General features: G+C 36.4%; 3 protein-coding genes across 3 annotated transcripts; all 3 read right to left on the bottom strand.

Moving 5' to 3' along the window:
• Positions 1–1,657: 1,657 nt before the first annotated feature.
• On the bottom strand, positions 1,658–6,381 carry si:ch211-11k18.4. The gene is made up of 13 exons (XM_048202369.1): positions 6,243–6,381; positions 6,012–6,148; positions 5,504–5,615; positions 5,331–5,424; positions 5,163–5,217; positions 4,922–5,062; positions 4,633–4,793; positions 4,065–4,163; positions 3,827–3,972; positions 3,544–3,715; positions 3,100–3,212; positions 2,357–2,441; positions 1,658–2,270 (listed from the first exon to the last, which is right to left on the bottom strand). Exons 2-13 carry the CDS (start codon positions 6,127–6,129, stop codon positions 2,214–2,216), a joined length of 1,353 nt encoding a protein of 450 aa, XP_048058326.1. The 5' UTR covers positions 6,130–6,148; positions 6,243–6,381; the 3' UTR covers positions 1,658–2,213.
• A 536-nt stretch (positions 6,382–6,917) lies between these two features.
• Positions 6,918–10,082, bottom strand: ypel3 (yippee-like 3). Its single transcript, XM_048202389.1, has 5 exons — positions 9,754–10,082; positions 8,393–8,511; positions 8,257–8,300; positions 8,064–8,172; positions 6,918–7,934 (listed from the first exon to the last, which is right to left on the bottom strand). The coding sequence occupies exons 2-5, from the start codon at positions 8,507–8,509 to the stop codon at positions 7,845–7,847; spliced, it is 360 nt and encodes a 119-aa protein (XP_048058346.1). The 5' UTR covers positions 8,510–8,511; positions 9,754–10,082; the 3' UTR covers positions 6,918–7,844.
• Positions 10,083–10,624: 542 nt separating this feature from the next.
• Positions 10,625–16,259, bottom strand: gdpd3a (glycerophosphodiester phosphodiesterase domain containing 3a). The gene is made up of 11 exons (XM_048202377.1): positions 15,901–16,259; positions 14,686–14,886; positions 14,207–14,249; positions 13,861–13,996; positions 13,081–13,126; positions 12,874–12,992; positions 12,613–12,702; positions 12,379–12,512; positions 12,230–12,289; positions 12,099–12,150; positions 10,625–10,952 (listed from the first exon to the last, which is right to left on the bottom strand). Exons 2-11 carry the CDS (start codon positions 14,822–14,824, stop codon positions 10,827–10,829), a joined length of 945 nt encoding a protein of 314 aa, XP_048058334.1. The 5' UTR covers positions 14,825–14,886; positions 15,901–16,259; the 3' UTR covers positions 10,625–10,826.
• Between the last annotated feature and the right edge of the window lie 1,145 nt (positions 16,260–17,404).

Genomic DNA, 17,404 nt, shown 5'->3' on the forward strand with positions numbered 1-17,404 from the left:
CGCATCCAGAGGTGATGTGGACGATCCAAGCGATCCCATGCTGTCTTCGTTGAAAATATATGCAAATCCATGACGTTGAATGTTTTTCAAAACTCAGTGTTGTTCAATGACAAAAACGAATTAAAAATAATAATAAATAAAACACTTGTGCAGACACCGCATGTTGTTGATAATATACATATAATAGCCATGTCAACCATTTTTCCGCAATATAGTTGCTAGTTATTACTCATAAATCACAAATTAATGTTATCAGGATGCTTATATTCTTTGTCTCCTTTTCATATAGAAGATTTCCTACTTTAAGTAGGAACCGTTTAACTAAATACAACAACTATATCTGCCTGATTATTCTTAGGGACGGGGAAAAAAAGTATAATTAACCCTCTGGCCCTCTCGTTTAGGAGTCACGCTTGCCTTCTTTACGGTCAAAAGTGACCGAAGCCTTGAAATGTAACTTTTTTTTTTTTTTTAGGAAAACCAATGTAATATATTTTTGTTCAATAATATTTTTTGATTATTATATAAAATTCTGCAAATTCTATGCAATATTTATAAAATTTTTATTAGCTATTTTTCCCCATTGAAAATAATACACATTTTTTTTCTTATATATATATATATATTATTATTATTATTCAATTAAAGCATTATTCCATGTTAAAATAGAAACATTTAAAATCCATTTTTTTGAAGGTAGATTAGTGCCATCTGGTGGGGGTAAAAAATAAAAACGTATGTAATGTCATATGGTGTAACCACTAGATTCCTGTATAGTTCTATATAAAGTGGCTTATAATTCTCTAGTGGTTTTTAGACACAAATACTTATTTTTATTAAGTTTTGGATTTGGATTTATACTTAGACATTCTCAAAGACAACTTTTTGTCAAGGTTTAGATATTTTTGAAATGTTGATTTGAAGTGTCGGTTTTTGCATTAATTTTACTACAGTCAAACCTGAACACAGAGGAGAGCATTTTGTTACACAACATCAAAATTCAATAAAAAATATAACAAAAAAGAACAGGTATGTTTTATTACAGCTTAATAAATCTGTGTCTGATCTGATTTCATCCTCTTGAGTTTTGGCTCAATTTTACCATGTTACAGCCACACTGGTTCATTTGTGTGTGTATAATGGTGTGTTGTGTGTGTTTGAGTGGATGTTTCTGTTTTGTACTCTCGATGTTTTTGAGTATAACCACTTTCTTGCTGTTCAATTTTTTTTTACTGCTTTGTGGCTGAATTATTGATTTTATTTCACACATTTGTAAAAACTTGCTGTCTTGTAGTCAAAAATGACCGAAAAGGGCCAGAGGGTTAAATAAAAATAAAAATACTCAACTGATTTATAAGCCCTGACTGAGAAATTTTACTCCACCTTTTTGTGCTCAGGACAATAATGGACACTTGATGTGTTTAACAAACTATAACATTCAGATTTCATAACATCTGAAATATACAAATTACAGCAAAACAAAGAATCTGAAATCTGATTTTTTTAAATTTATTTTTTTACTGTACATCAGTAATGCACAGACACACTAATGCAACACAGATTCCAGAGAGGATTTGGATGTTGACTTTGACCTAGTTAGGAATCTTTCAAGTCCTTGGTTTGCAAGTTCCTGAATGGCAATGAAACCAAATACACATAAATTTATAATATTTTATTATTGTAACAGCAATAAGTTGACATAAAAATGTAGGAAACCATGGTATACAAAAGCCAGCTTCAATATTTCTATTAAAATTGACAATGATGTGAATAAATACTAGATGTCATTAGAATCTCATGCCATATATGAAGGGCTCCTTATTCTTCAGTCATTGTGGTAATTTACCATACAATACAATAAGTATTTTAGGTACAAATCAGAGAAAAGGAGAATGACTTTAAAAACTGCTAATGCACAACATGATATTTCAGAGCATTAGGTCCAATCTCATGACGTGGCCCTTCAATTAACCTTTACAGTACAATTGTTTTATTGCAATGAGACTAAAAAAAAAAAAATAAAACAATATTTGTCCACAGCTCCATTATTTAATGCTGGAAGACAGAGCTTCCAGGAGCAGTAGTGTGTAACTAAGTGCCCATAAAATAGCTCATCTGTGTCAACAACATTACAGGAATGATTAGATGCAGTTTAGTGGTACTTCTGGGAGCTGTGTTCTTCCCATCCAGATCCTTGAAGTGTAGATTCCCTCTCAGTTCATGTCCTGATCACCCACACTCTGACGCAGGTACTCCTCATAGAGATTTTTCTGCAAAAACATACAAGCGAATCATTAGATGAATCAGTCTTCACTGTAGCCGTCTTTAGATGTGTCAACAACAACAAATCCTATACCTTTTTGGTCTTGACCACCTCTTGGACATACTCCAGTTTTTCCTGAAGCTGTCTCTTTTGTTTCCCAGAGAGTGTTGGTTTAGTCCTAAAAGTGGAATGAAGAGGAAAAAAAGCACACACACTTAGCAAAATGCTGAAGCTGCTCTTTTCCACACAATAAAAGTATATGGTTTACAGGGGCATGCATTAGAATAAGATTATATAGACCAGGAGTGTCTAATCCTGCTCCTGGAGGGGCACTGTCCTGCAGAGTTCAGCTCCAACCTTGCTATTTTTTTATATATATATATATATATATATATATATATATATATATATATATATATATATATATATATATATATATATATATATATATATATATATATATATATATATATAAAAAAAATTATTTTTTTTCCCCCAGCAAAATTATTTACTACTACTCTGCTGCCAGGTCTTAATAATTATAATTATCATTATCATTATCATAATCATAACGTCCATTAAATTCTGCACTATATTCCTAGGCTCACAATATTATTCACCAATCTTCCCCTCTGCTGCAGCTCTAATAAATAAAACTGTGTTTTGTCATTTTTGGAGCTTGACTGTGGACATTCTGGTAAATATCTCCTTTTGTACACCACAGAAAAAGCCACACTTAGGAAGAGGGTGAATAAATGGCAATTTTCATTTTTGGCTAAACTATTCCTTTAAACAACAAGTGTCTGCATGTATAAGTTTATAATCCGCTTTTTCACCTGAAAGAGAAGCGCGAAAGGAGGAGAAAGATGAAGGACAACAGCACCAGTCCAGCACAACTGTACAGCTGCACTTCCACTGACAGGGACTCAAACGCCTTCACTGCAGGAGCCTGAACACACAAACCCACACTTACATCAGTATCTATAACAGAATCACACTCACACGTTTGTTTTTGTGAATAGTGGGGACATTCCATAGGCGTAATGGTTTTTATACTGTACAAACCGCATTTTCTATCGCCCTACACCAACCCTACCCATCACAGAAAACATTTTTACTACAAAAAAACTCATTCGGGTATGATATATAAGCCTTTTGAAAAATGGGGACATGGGGTAATGTCCTCATAAGTCACCCTCTCCTTGTAATACCCATGTCATAATACAAATTTGTGTCCTGATGTGTCACACTCACACACACGAATGCATAAACATACTAACCACATATAGTGAGAGTGCCTCTGTGCCGTTATTACCCAGCATGAGCACCAGTACATCTCTGGAGAGGCTGCCAAGCACCAGGATGACGAGCAGCAGCAGAGGCACAGTGAAACCCAGCATGCCCAGCAAACAACCCTTAAAACGTGCTCGACGGTTCTCTATACTGCAGTGCCTGCAGAGAGTAAAACGCACAACGGAAACTGTAATTGTAGACGCTTGCAATCTAATAAGAATTATATACACACAAAATGTATAGGCAAATGCCAAGCCAAGAATTCAGTACCTGTCATTATCAAGTGTCTCAGTGATGGCCTCAGTGATGAGGTTACAGTCCTTCTCCAATGAGTTAAGCGTGTTCTGCACAGTCTGGTTAATGGTCTTTTCTATAGTCCGACACACCTCGTCAATCTGATTGACACATCGGCTGGGCTGATGATGAGGAAAGATAATTATTCTTAACTTACAAAAAAGATAAAGCGGTTGTCACATAAAATGATGAGGAGCTGAAAGGTTTATGATACCTTATTAGGGTTGGGAACGTAGATGGTGGGCATGTCAAAGCCACACTTGTTGAGTCCCGGACGTTTGCAAAGCTCCTGCACAATCTGCATCATAACTCTCTGAAATAACCAATAACACAGCCATCAATGTGCCACAATCAAGCAGTCAGACTATAATGCTTCTCCTTTACAGTCCCTTGAAACAGTCACATACACCACCATTCAAAAGTTTGGGGTCAGGAAGATTTTTTTTTTTTTTTTTTTTTTTTAATGAAATTAGCTTATTCAGCAAGGGCTTTTTAAATTGATGGAAATGATAGTAATGACATTTATAATGCTGCAAAATATTTCAATTTCAAATAAATGACTTTCAGATTAATTTTTTTTTTTTTTTGAAAGATATTCATATTTAATATTTTAAAATATATTAGAATAAAAAGCTCATTTAAAAAAATTATTTCATATTATTGCTGTATTTTTGATCAAACAAATGCAGCCTTGGTGAGCAGAAGGGAATGGCTTTGAACGGTAGTGTACATGCAAAATGAAACCTAACAGTTAAGATTTGTGTGTAATAAGAGCAGTTTACTTGTCGATCAGACTCTCCTCCAGCCTCATCAGCTTTACTGAGATAAAAACGAAGACGGTCCCCTTGCTTGTCATTCAGTTTCTCTACAATGCTGAGTGTTCGCTTGCATAAAGCCTGTCCCATTGGGTCAAAGAAGACCAGGATCAGGTCACAGAGCTCACCTGGTGTAGACAGGTAGAATGTATATTAGGATCATAAACATACAATCAGAACGCCAAATATATACACATGCAATCAACATATCAATGTCAACTCATAAACACACAAACAACTAAAGACAAACACACACCGAGCCACAGAATCGCTTGGTCCACGTCAAAGGGGTATTTCATATCTCCATCCACCAGACCAGGACTATCAACAAAAGTCACCAAGCTGAAACGTTTCTGTCGTGAAGTGCAAATCTCAGTGCCGAGGTATTCTGACACACCTGAAATTGAGAGAAAGTTGCATTTCAGATAAATTCATGCACATTTGCAATGTAAACCTATAAGCTTGTAGCCCTGCTTTTATTACATTCAACAACAAACCTTTAAAGTCTTGCAGTGGTTTGAAGTGCGGATAGAGATGGAGCGTAGCATTTCCCTAAAACCAACACAGCAGTTGTTATACATTAAAAGGTGAAATCTCAGTAATGCCAATTTCATCCTCAAACACACAAAACTTTCACGGAAAACGTATGGGAGGGTCATACTTACAGTGAGCGATTCCCTCTTTCGCCCACTGGTAACAAAGCTGAAGCCCTGTGTCTCTATAGCGACCCCTGTCCTTTGTATATGCTCCTCCACATACCTGCAGAATAAACACATGATTTCTCAGACTCACACACACTAATCTGAGTAATGGCTGTAATGCGTGTATATTATACTACCAATTGATAAAGCTGCTCTTTCCAGCTGAGTGGTTCCCCATCAACATCACAGTTATCTTTTTCCGGGGAGGCAGCAAGGTCACCCCAACAGTTTGAGCGATTGCTATAAGTCCTGTAGCACAAATGAATTAGTGGTTAGACGAACTACGTTGGAAAATAAAGTATCATTTATTTTTAATTCAGGTTTAGAGGCTGAATTAAAATTTTGGGGTAAATTAACCTACATTTTTGGGTAAACTAACTAATTTTGGGGTCACCCACTGAGTAACAATCACAGCAAAAGAGAACTTTACACAATGTATTTGTAACTTAATGTATTAAGGTAAAGAATGAAATGCGAAATGCTTCTGGCACTCTGAAGTGTATAACTGTCAAACCAACAACAGGCGTTTAGCTATCCGGCTACTGTTAGCACCTCTCATCCAGGCATGGAGACAGACCTAATATCTTACTAAAGCAAATAAATGAATGAGAATGTAGTAGTTTATAAAAGGGATTTTCTTCTAACCGCTTTCCGGATTTATGTACATCTGATGGCAGTCCCGTAAGATGCGCTCGTCGCAAGACACACTGCCAGACACGGAGTCGGCATTGGCAGCACTCCTGCTTTTGATTTTCCCGGACATCGTGATGTAAAATTATGGGCTGTAATAAAGCAGCGTGTGTTTTATCGTGTACAAAGTAAAATCGACTGGCAAAATTGTATGAAACGTAAGAAAAGACAGAGATTACTACTCACATCCAGATGAAGTTCAAATCGCCCCGGTCTGTTGGGTAACGCTGGCCACGTCACCGGTGTTCGCAGGGCATTGTGGGAGTTGTAGTCTTTATTATTCCGTTTTGCTCGCGTTGTTTCTGATAATTAGGGCAGAAAGGCGGTTTCTTGTTTCCGCCTTGGCTATTTATAAACCACGTCGTCTGTAGACTATTATATAACGATTAATCATTTGGGAGTTGGCCCTTTGTACTCAAGAAGCTTGTGAGGTGAGCCTTTTGGCTAATTCATTTGAGAAACTTATTTCATTACAACTGTAGTATGAAGGTGCCATGCTAATCATATATATGTATATATAACAAGAATGTATATATAACAATATATATAAAACAGACACACACACACACACATATATAAAATAATATATATATATTATATATAAAACACACACACACACACACATATATATATATATATATATATATATCTCCATATGTGTGTGTTTTATAAATATATCCATAATACTTGTGATCACTGCACAATGAAAATGTCCTACGTACAATTGTGTACTGTGTTTATAATGTATAATTTTTAACATTTAAAGGGCATTAAAAAAAAGTATACAACTTCCTAACCTAATTTCAATGGAGGTGAAAAGTAATAAAGTGGGGGAGCAAAACAAAATCAAAACATGACAAGTTTTTATTTACCCCATACTTTAATGTAAAGAATTCAGGTTAATGTCATACACATTAATGGTTTAGCATTGAAAGAAATACTTTGCTACACAAACATAAACGCATTTACATGGCATGTCTGCTCTAGCATGATCAGATCAATGTTTCTGTACATACTCTTCAAATGTCAGATTACACTTACAACATTTCTCATAGACAAAATGCACGAAACAAGACGAACATAAAAATGAATTACATCTTATAAGCTGTAAGTGAAGTGTCTTAACTGTGGACCATCTCTATTCTACAGCCAATAAGCCTGATGTTTGCTCTCTCATACTCACTCACACGCACAGAGACAAACACACACACAAACAAACTTGAGCAGATGTTCGTTTGTTGGGATTCCTCAGTGACTTCGTAAATTAAAAGATGAATTCAACCGAAATTACTGAATTTGGAGGCATGAATCATCCTTTATGCAAACTCTCTCACACGCATATTGCACATAATCCTCTCTAAGCCACACATACACAAAACACATATAGTAAAATAATGTCAATCACACTACCTCGTTCACAAAGACCTCGTTCTTTAAAGTAAAAATGAATTGAGTAAAAAGTCATTGGATCGTGGCATTTTCACCACACTTTGTTTAAACCTCATGAATTGCACTTAATCGGGAGAATTTGAGGGCTTGTGTCAAAATCCCAACAAAAATCAAGAATTTTTTTTTAAAACTGGATTTAAGTGGTTGATAAGAATTTTAGCACAGTTTCTCCTAAGCCTTGCACACAAGCACACCTCAAAACACATAAAAAAAAAAAACAACAACAACAACAACACACACACACACATACAAACCAATCACCCAAGATATATATAAAAAGAAAGCACATCTCATGCGATTGCAAGCGGTGACAGCAAGTTAAAGCAAAGGCTGAAGGCTTCAGTCCCAGCCATTATCCTTAATCATGTGAGATAATTCAATAATAAACTTCCCCTCCTTATACTTCTGACTTAACTCAAATGCCTGCTCCTGTAGAGGAAGGAAGAGAGAGAGAGAGAGAGAGAGAGAAAAAAAGAAGAAGCAGAAATTGTAATCATTCTGCAGGGTAATGATAAGTCATATAGGCATGTCACTTAATTTTCTTTAAAACATACTTACATATTTCCAGCCCAGTGTGGTGTGGCAATTCTCACAGTAAATATCAGCCACAGCATGAAGACCGGTCAGCAGCAGCCTTTCCTCTGCTGGACCACAACCTACGTTCACCCTGAAATCACAAAATGACAGTTAAACAAAACATTTCCTCTATCACGAATGTGATCTGTATTTTTTAACAAGTAGTGATACTCACACAGAATTGAACAGGTAGGCGCGTCCTTGGCTGCCTTGAAATGACTGAAAATAGACAAACATGCGAGTCTAACGCAAAACAGCATCACAATTCTAGCTGTAAATGTGCCACAAAAGTCACACAAAGTAACTCTCACCTTTGAAATTAGGTCATCATGATTAGCCAGGTGTGCACGGCAGTGGACGCAGCTGTAGCGACGGTGACAGGAGTCCAGATAGGCCTGGAAAGTTTTGGCCTTGGTCTGCTTCACCATGTCTTTGAAGAACACACACAAACAAAAACAATGTCAGATCATAAAAAAAAAAATCCTGCTGCCCCTTCTTGTCTGAATCTGACCATGAAAACGCTACAAAGCAGCTTTGACTGCCAAAACAGCTCATGGCGAGGTTGCCAAATAGTCTTGCGTAGTTAAGAAGCATGGAATTGACATCAACCAGTAATGTTGTGAACATAAAAACAGACTAAATGCTTTGAGGATGATTTTAGACATGCTGGATGTGACATTTACAGCAATTCTTTTGTTTAGATGTTTGAAAAGCGTTTTAATATCATCTCATATCCCATATCCTTTTTTCAGAGATATACCAGGAAAAAGGAAACATCCACATGACCTACTTTGCTTGGCTGCCCACACTGTAGTTACCCCATATATGGCCCGCCAGGCACGAGGGTAAACAGGAGTGAGAGGTAGGCCTAATGGATAACTATGCCACAGCTTTAGATAAAATATGGTGCTATAAAATCTTTTAAAAAAATATCACTAAATCTCCACAGCTCACGATTTTAGTTTCGGTTTTTATGAACTTCAGTGCTACAGCTCGGCCCACAAAGCAGCTGAAAAATAGCGATGCACGACTCGTGAACGAATCGTTCGTAGGAGTCGGGTGCTTTCAATAATTCGGTTGAACCGGTGTACAAAACCGATTCGTCATGGGCCGAAATCGTTAATATTCAGTGAAATCTGCCCAGAAGTTGACTGATGGGGCAAAAGGGTAATTCTGCAAATCGCAAAACATTACAAATAAATACTGTAAAGTAATTCACTTTGTGTCAATCCATAATAGCATTGTATTAAAACGTGCAAAAGCACTGTAAATTCAAATTAAACATTTAAATGTAACATCACCATTCAAATTAAAAATGTAAATTAATTATAACTACTAAACACAGAAAGAAAAGTGTGGGTGACCACGCAATTAAATAAAATCGTCACAGCTTAAAAGAACTGAATCGGTTTTTTAATGAACTGTTCGAAGGAACCGAGTCATGGAATCAATTTGGACTTCCAATCACTACTGGGAATTCTCACCAACTAGATGCACGATAAATTAGCGTTTCAAACTAACCTCCTCTACATAATCAAGCGATATAGTCTCTTCAGGATTTCAGCATTGTATACAGGTTATCAACCCGTGAGTGGAGCCGTTTTACAGAAGAGCCTTTCTAACACGCTCGCTCCCATTTGAAATGCTAGGCAACAATAAAAAAAGGCCTCACCTATTTATGAATGATTTCTTCAAGACAAACGCTGTTCCCGGTATTGTCCCCAGAAGAGAATTAGGGTGCTCAACTAAACGGCATGAAGCCTGAGCATTCACTGAGCTCACTTTGAGCGCACTCAACCAAACAAACGTGCGGCTTTTCCTACAGTTCCCTCCTTTGTGTCCCTCCTGTCGACCTGCTCTAATGCCCAACCGTGCGATTGTAACCGAAAGCCTCGTAATTTCCAAAACTCAAACAAGCCACCGTGCAGAATATGTCGCAACCGAATATAATCCGTAGATTTGTTTACTGTATTTTTTTGAGGAAGTGTCTTATACGTCATATGGCGCAAAACAAACCGCCCTCGACCAATCACAATAAAGATAGAGGCGTCCTGAATATAGGTCAGCCAATCAGATGCGCTCTTCGCGAGCGTTTGAAGTCACCTGAACGATACGGTTGCGTCGAAAACGTTTCAACGAATAAAAACAACAAAACGCTCGTGTTTTGATTATCTTTATCTTATCGCCTTTTTTTTTGGAAGTGATTTTTTTGTGTCCTCTGACAATTAGTAAGTCACGTGAACGATTTGAAAATAGTTACATGTATTATTAAACTCGAGCGATGACAACAAGTGTTTCACTTAAAGATAATGCGGTTTTTTTTGTTGATGTAAATAAGATCATTTTAAAGGACAAGGCAACCTTTAATGTCAGCTGATCATGTTGGGCACAGCTGATGGACTTTGCACGGTCTTTCACAAAAGTCGGATAATATTTGTTTGCAAACATTGGCAGGGAGGCGCTAAACTGAAACTGACTGAAAAACACAATAAACATGCAGTGGACAATGATGTAAGGAGCAAAGAAAACACCATTAAACAGTCTATTTGTAAAATATATTTATTTTTGTGTGTTCATAGTCACACAAATTGTCCTAAGAAGATTGCGTAAACCAAGTTTCATCTGTAATTTATATCCAGTGTTGATAAGGTGAGAGTGGCATTAAAATAAACTTGGCTGTGTGATTAAAAGCAAACAGCATTTGTACAGTGTTTGACTAGACAAAGGTACACTCTGTGTGTTTGATCATGTGGCTTGTTTGCACCTAATATAGTTTGATAACAGGGTGGGATAGTCAGACATGACTCCAGTTGCTCCTGTGGCAAATGCTGCCTCGATATCCTGTTCGTCATTACAAACAAAGAGATGGATCTAAAGAGAGACAGAGAAAGACAAACATGCGGTTTTGTATTTTGAAGCACGTGGGTATTCCCATTCTGAGACCAAGTGCATAAACACAGATACTATATTAAAGGGTTAGTTCACCCAAAAATGAAAATAATAATAATAATTACTCACCCTCATGCCGTTCTACACCCGTGAGACCTTCATTCATCTTCAGAACACAAATTAAGATATTTTTGATGAAATCCGATGGCTCAGTGAGGCCTTCATAACCAGCAATGACATTTCCTCTCTCAAGATCCATAAAGGTACTAAAAACATATTTAAATCGGTTCATGTGAGTACAGTGGTTCAATATTAATATTATAAAGTGACGAGAATATTTTTGGAGCGCCAAAAAAACAAAATAACGACTTATTTAGTGATGGCCAATTTCAAAACACTGCTTCAGGAAGCTTCGGAGCATTATGATTCTTCTGTGTCAAATCATGATTCGGATCGCATGTCAAACCGCCAAACTGCTGAAATCACGTGACACTGGCGCTCCGAACAGCAGATTCGACACACTGATTCATTTGTGCTCCGAAGCTTCCTGAAGCAGTGTTTTGAAATCGGCCATCACTAAATAAGTCGTTATTTTGTTTTTTTGGGGCACCCAAAATATTTCCGTCGCTTTATAATATTAATATTGAGCCACTGTACTCACATGAACTGATTTAAATATGTTTTTAGTACCTTTATGGATCTTGAGAGAGGAAATGTCATTGCTCAATCCAAATGTCAATCCCTCGGATTTCATCAAAAATATCTTAATTTGTGTTCTGAAGATGAACTAAGGTCTTACGGCTGTAGAACGACATGAGGGTGAGTAATTAATGACAGAATTTTCATTTTTGGGTGAACTAACCCTTTAAGACTGTGTTGTGTCTGACCAACTAGCAGTTAATCAAGGGGTAATAAATGTTGCTTTTTGGATTCAAATTAGACAAATGTATTTTTTCATGTAGGCCTAAAAAAGTTGATCAATCTTAAAGAAAAAAGATGACTAGCTTGTAAGACTAGTCTAAGCAGTTTATGCAACCAGAGTTTCTCACTGAAAATGCAAGTTACTCAATACACTATGCTGTTTCTTAATATTACAACATATAGACATGATATAGCATGACCACAAACCTGAATTCCTCTTTCTCTGAGGTGCCTGAACAAGCCTTTTCTCATTGTCAGTCTGCCACAGAAACACAGAAAACCATTTCAAACTAACTTATTTTTAGGTTTATTTTGACACCACTACTAAGAAAAGTTACCTTTCAATTAAAAAGGTGACCAGACTGCTTCTCAAAATCCACATGTCGGGTATATATTCTCTGTAGGAAGGAGTGAAATATGCATCTGTGTGATTACCATGCACACAACATAGTATAACCTTAACCCCAAATTTTTGGTGTATACAGACCTGTTGAAGATTTGTGGCAAGTAGAACTGCAGGAAACTCTCTCCGAGGGGAACAAATGGCAGAAGACCAGTGTAGTACAGCAGGAGCAGCTGCAAACCTCGATTTACAGTGAACATATAGGGCATAGAGGAGTTCTGCCATTGACAAAAAAAGGAGACAAAGGTGACAAAGAAGTATGTGGGCTATTTATTATTGAAACAAAGCGGGTAGAGTGGGACATAAATGCACACGCACTGCTTTGCGACAGTTTTTCATGATGGTGGAGTCAACAGAGGCCCAAACTGAGATGCCGTCTCTGTTGTATTTTTTCACAAGATCAGAAATCTGAAAGAGACAGTGCATAAAACTAATGTTATTTTTTGTGGAAAAGAAAATAGGGAGGCTTAGTAAATAGATGTAGTTAAATATGGTTGGAAATTTAGGGAAAAAAAATTTGTGGCCATTATGTGGCTCAGGTATTGAAGTACATGTCGATAATGATGATCCTGCTCTTGCCTTCTCAATCAGCATAGTGTTATTTTCTTTCACTTCGATGTTCACAGCTATATGAGGAAATTTGCGGAAAACATCCTCTAATAACGCAAAGTTTCTATCTGATCCAGTGCTGAAGTGGCCTGTACAAGGGGAATTAATAAGAGTATAATCATCAAGCATTAATAAAGATGTTAATACTGGCAATATATCATTACTAAAAACACACACCAGTCTTGAAGGTGACCTCGAGTGTCTCTTTATAAGGTGGCAACTCCTAAAAAAGAAAAAAATTAAAATAGAAAACAACTTATTGACCAAACAGGAAACAAGAAAATAACCAGACAGAATACAACCTAAAAGACCAAATAACAGAAACACAAAGTGCACAAAACAGAGAACATGTAACAATACACTATTGTTCAAAATTTCGTAATGATTTTATTTGTAACGTTTTTGAAAGAAGTCTCTTATTCTCACCAGGCTGCATTTATTTGATCAAAAATACAGGAAAACATTAATACTGTGATTGTGAAATATTATTACAGTTTAAAAGAATTGTTTTCTATTTAAATATATTTTAAAATGTAATTTATTCCTGTGATTAAAGCTGAATTTTCAGCATTATTACTCCAGTCTTCAGTGTCACATGATCCTTCAGAAATCATTCTAATTATGATGATTTGATGTTTAAGAAATATTTCTTCTTATTATCAAAGTTGAAAACAGTTGTGCTTCTTAATATTTTGTGGGAAACTGTGATTCATTGTTTTCAGGATTCTTTAATGAATAGGAAAAAAAAATTAAAATAGAAATCTTTTGTAATATGATAACTGTCACTTTTGATCAATTGAATGCATCCTTGCTTTAAAAAAAAAAAAAAAAATAAAAACTTCCACATGGAAACTGCATTATTTTTTTTAATCATTGAAAAGTGTAATTAGAGAATTATTTGTAATAGCATAGAGCAGCGCAGTATATCAGTAGAAAATGTGAACCTCGACCTCTGACCTCCAGATTTAAGGAGGAGACGGTGACATCTTCCCCAGTCTGCCTCAGCAGGTTCTCATCATGTGACACAATCACATGACCATCTTTAGTCAAGTGACAGTCCAACTCCAGCATCTCTGTGCCCACTTCAACAGCACTGAGAGGTAAACGGAGAGTAATTTTAATCAGTGCGGCAGGAACATTCAGGGCAGATGTTTTCAGTGAAGATTATGTTAATACAACTAAATTTAAATCATTTTAAAGGCCTCCTGTTTGAGAAACACTGAGCTGATACTGATACAAGAAGCCGATACTAATCTACCATTCAGTCCAAAAGCATTGAGGCATAGACCAGCTTCACACTCACTGTGTAAAAGCCTCCATAGTGTTCTCAATCCTTTCACCACAGCCTGAGGACAGAGAGCAGGAGGTCAGAAACTGTGGACCCACGCTCATACACACACAAACATAAAAATTCCTCAAAGACTTAATCACTCACTCAGTCACATATTAACTAGCACTTTATATACAAACCCCATGAGGAAAACATTCACACACGCTGTCACAAACACACAATTATCTAATGCTGTTCATTGACAGTTTTATGAAAGTCACAGAAGGTTTATATAACTTTTGATGCTGCATGATAGTTCATCTATCACCTGAAAGAATTTGGTTGTGACATGCAAAGAGCAACAAGTGCAGTCAGAAACATTTTGGTTCATTTTAAAGATAATTGAATAGTCAACTGCAGCATTATTACAGTTAATTAGGTTTAATGTGGCTCAAATTTTAAAAGCAAAAGCCAAGAATCCCAAGCCCCAGACATGAGATCAGATACTGTACCTCCCCTATGAGAGATGTGGGTGCAGTAGAAGGCAGTCTGCTTCTTCTTGTGCAGAACATGAGGGTTCTTCAGAAAGTACAGTGACGTGAGAGCGTAGCCCCCTACTGCTGGGAGCAGGTAGTACAGGTAGCTCGCCATAATAAGTGGAAAGATGAGCTCTCAGGGGCTCAGAGAGCACCAGATGAATGCAAAGATATGATCTTTGAAAGAAAGATGGAATTTTAATATTATGTAATATTTTATGAATATTACACATTAATAACATTAAATGAATGTTATTATATTAAGTATTATTTATACACATCAAAGCATGTGTATATACGCTGCCCGGCCAAAAGAAAAAAAAAAAGAAAGAAAAATCGCTGTTTGGATTTTAATAGGCAAATACTTAAGAGTCTATGAATGGATCATTATTACAGTGATTATTATGTTTCTAGCATGTTATATGTTTGGCAATGGTTCTTTTAACCCTTAAAGATGGAGTGTGTAGCTTTTCATTTCTTAAACAACCATGTATTAAGATGTATCATGGCCATATTCCAGGATGACAATGTCAAGATTCACCAGGGTTAAAATTGTGAAAGAATGGTTCAGAAAGCATGAAGAATCATTTTCACACATGAATGGGCACCTCTGAGTCCAGACCTTAAATTGTCAATTGTCAATAGAAGATCTTGACCAAAAATTGATGCACCTCTTGATGGAAATAACATCACAACATTTATTTCCATCGACAGGTGCATCATTTTTTGGTCCAGATCTTGTATTGATAGTGCAAGAGGTGAGCACTCTGTAAAGTGTACTCCAGCACATCCCAAAAACTTACACTGAGGTTACGGTCAGTGCCAATTCATGTGTGAAAATGATTCTTCATGCTCCCTCCCAACAATTCTTTCACAATTTTAATCCTGGTGAATCTTGACATTGTCATCCTGGAATATGGCCATGATACATCTTAATACATGGTTGTTTAAGAAATGAAAAGCTACACACTCCATCTTTAAGGGTTAAAAGAACCATTGCCAAACATATAACATGCTAGAAAAATAATAATCACTGTAATAATGATCCATTCATAGATTCTTAATTATTTGCCCATTAAAATCCAAACAGCGACTTTTTTTTTTTGGCCAGGCAGTGTATATAATAATAATAAAAAATCAATAAACCATCTACCCTAACCCATTTTTAAAAAAGAAAAACAAAAAACTTACCAGGACAATTTGTTTCTTCAACTCCTTAATTGAGATATCCTTGGCTATCTGATCCAAATACACGGCAACTCCCACAAGCACCTGTTCTCAATGCTAATGCCAATATGACTGTCCTTATCTTTCCTTTTTTTTCTCCTTGTATCTCTCACTGTAATTTACTACAGTTTCAAAGCCACTCCTGTTTTTAATCCCTCACCTTGCCTACCTATCATATTACTTTGCAAGAAATGTTGCCTAATCCAAAGAGAAGCAAAACTACACAGCAATGTAAAGGTCCCACCTTTTCCAGAATTCCTCCTAATATTAATGCAACCACACCAGAGAAACAGACCTAAACAATGAAATCTTTCTCTGTAGGTGTATGTATTCAGTAATCAGTCAGTCATTGGTAGTCACACTCTTTGTGACTCCAAGTTCCCCCCTCCTTTTTTTTTTGTGACTGTCAATGGGGTTTGTTGGAATGCGATTTGCTCGACTTTCTGAGCGCATTTAGCAAATGCAGGTTGTCAGCGACCTCCCAGAACATATCATTCTGCTTGCTTTTTATATGTACTTACTGACTTTTAATGACTAAGTAATAATAAATATATACAATACATATTCTCGCTGGTGCAAATTAGGCATGATTTGAAGGGAGAAAAAGCAAAATTGAGATGAAAAGCTCAAGGGGCTTCTGTATCATTGCAACAGTCGGTAGAAGGTAGTGGAGGACACGTGTTGATGTTTGGCCAGTATTCATGTTTTCACACGTCAGTGTTTAACAAAGGCTTACATATATATATATATATATATATATATATATATATATATATATATATATATATATATATATATAGTGACAGTAATGCACACACAACAAATGTACACACTCTGTTGATTCTGCCTGTCAGCAGAGCATTTTTGTTTTCTATTGTGCTGGTTTTGTATAGAATTGCTGAGAGACTGTTAGCGAACAAAGGGCGGCAGAGACAGATGGGAAGTGAAGCAGAGAGCGAATCCTTTCCTAATGTGTAACAGCATTTATTTACCTCAGTCTCATATTAAAAAAATGCAATGAATCAATGTATTAAGTCAGTTTTGCATTTGAATAAGTGGTACTAGACAAGTATGCAAGCACACCCTCAACCTTAATAGCTTGATCTGTCTTCAAGAGCAGAATGCCTCGCAGCAGAATTCTCAGCCCATGCTGAAACATGTTGTCGAAGCGGAGGAGTGGTCCAACTGGACAGACAACTTGGCTTGTTTTAAAAGAGAAAAAAAAGTAAAAGAGCTCCCAGAAAAACAAGGAGTGGAATTTGGGGGGGAAATATTAGTCCATTGTTTTAGCCATAAAACAATTAAACATTAACTTCCAGTAATGTTTACCTTTGCTTGGTTTAAACTTGACATGCACATCCATGCTTTATTTTTCCATTGTTAAAGAAAATTAAGTATGCCATAATGCCACTCCCTTCACAGGAAACCAGATAACTATCTTGCATCATGGGAATATGGCTAAAGGCAA

This window comes from Megalobrama amblycephala, linkage group LG1, assembly GCF_018812025.1.
Source record: "Megalobrama amblycephala isolate DHTTF-2021 linkage group LG1, ASM1881202v1, whole genome shotgun sequence".
In the NCBI taxonomy this organism is placed as follows: domain Eukaryota; kingdom Metazoa; phylum Chordata; class Actinopteri; order Cypriniformes; family Xenocyprididae; genus Megalobrama; species Megalobrama amblycephala.

Coding starts and splice junctions, on each gene's coding strand:
- gdpd3a (XM_048202377.1), bottom strand. CDS start 14,824: ATGGCGAGCTACCTGTACTACCTGCTCCCAGCAGTAGGGGGCTACGCT. Junction 14,250..14,685: donor CCACATCTCTCATAGGGGAG/GTACAGTATCTG, acceptor CTCTGTCCTCAG/GCTGTGGTGAAAGGATTGAG. Junction 12,290..12,378: donor TTGCCACAAATCTTCAACAG/GTCTGTATACAC, acceptor TCCTTCCTACAG/AGAATATATACCCGACATGT.
- ypel3 (XM_048202389.1), bottom strand. CDS start 8,509: ATGGTGAAGCAGACCAAGGCCAAAACTTTCCAGGCCTATCTGGACTCC. Junction 8,173..8,256: donor GCCTACCTGTTCAATTCTGT/GTGAGTATCACT, acceptor TTGTGATTTCAG/GGTGAACGTAGGTTGTGGTC. Junction 7,935..8,063: donor CCACACTGGGCTGGAAATAT/GTAAGTATGTTT, acceptor CTTCCTCTACAG/GAGCAGGCATTTGAGTTAAG.
- si:ch211-11k18.4 (XM_048202369.1), bottom strand. CDS start 6,129: ATGTCCGGGAAAATCAAAAGCAGGAGTGCTGCCAATGCCGACTCCGTG. Junction 5,425..5,503: donor AAGAGCAGCTTTATCAATTG/GTAGTATAATAT, acceptor TTTATTCTGCAG/GTATGTGGAGGAGCATATAC. Junction 5,063..5,162: donor ACCACTGCAAGACTTTAAAG/GTTTGTTGTTGA, acceptor TCTCAATTTCAG/GTGTGTCAGAATACCTCGGC.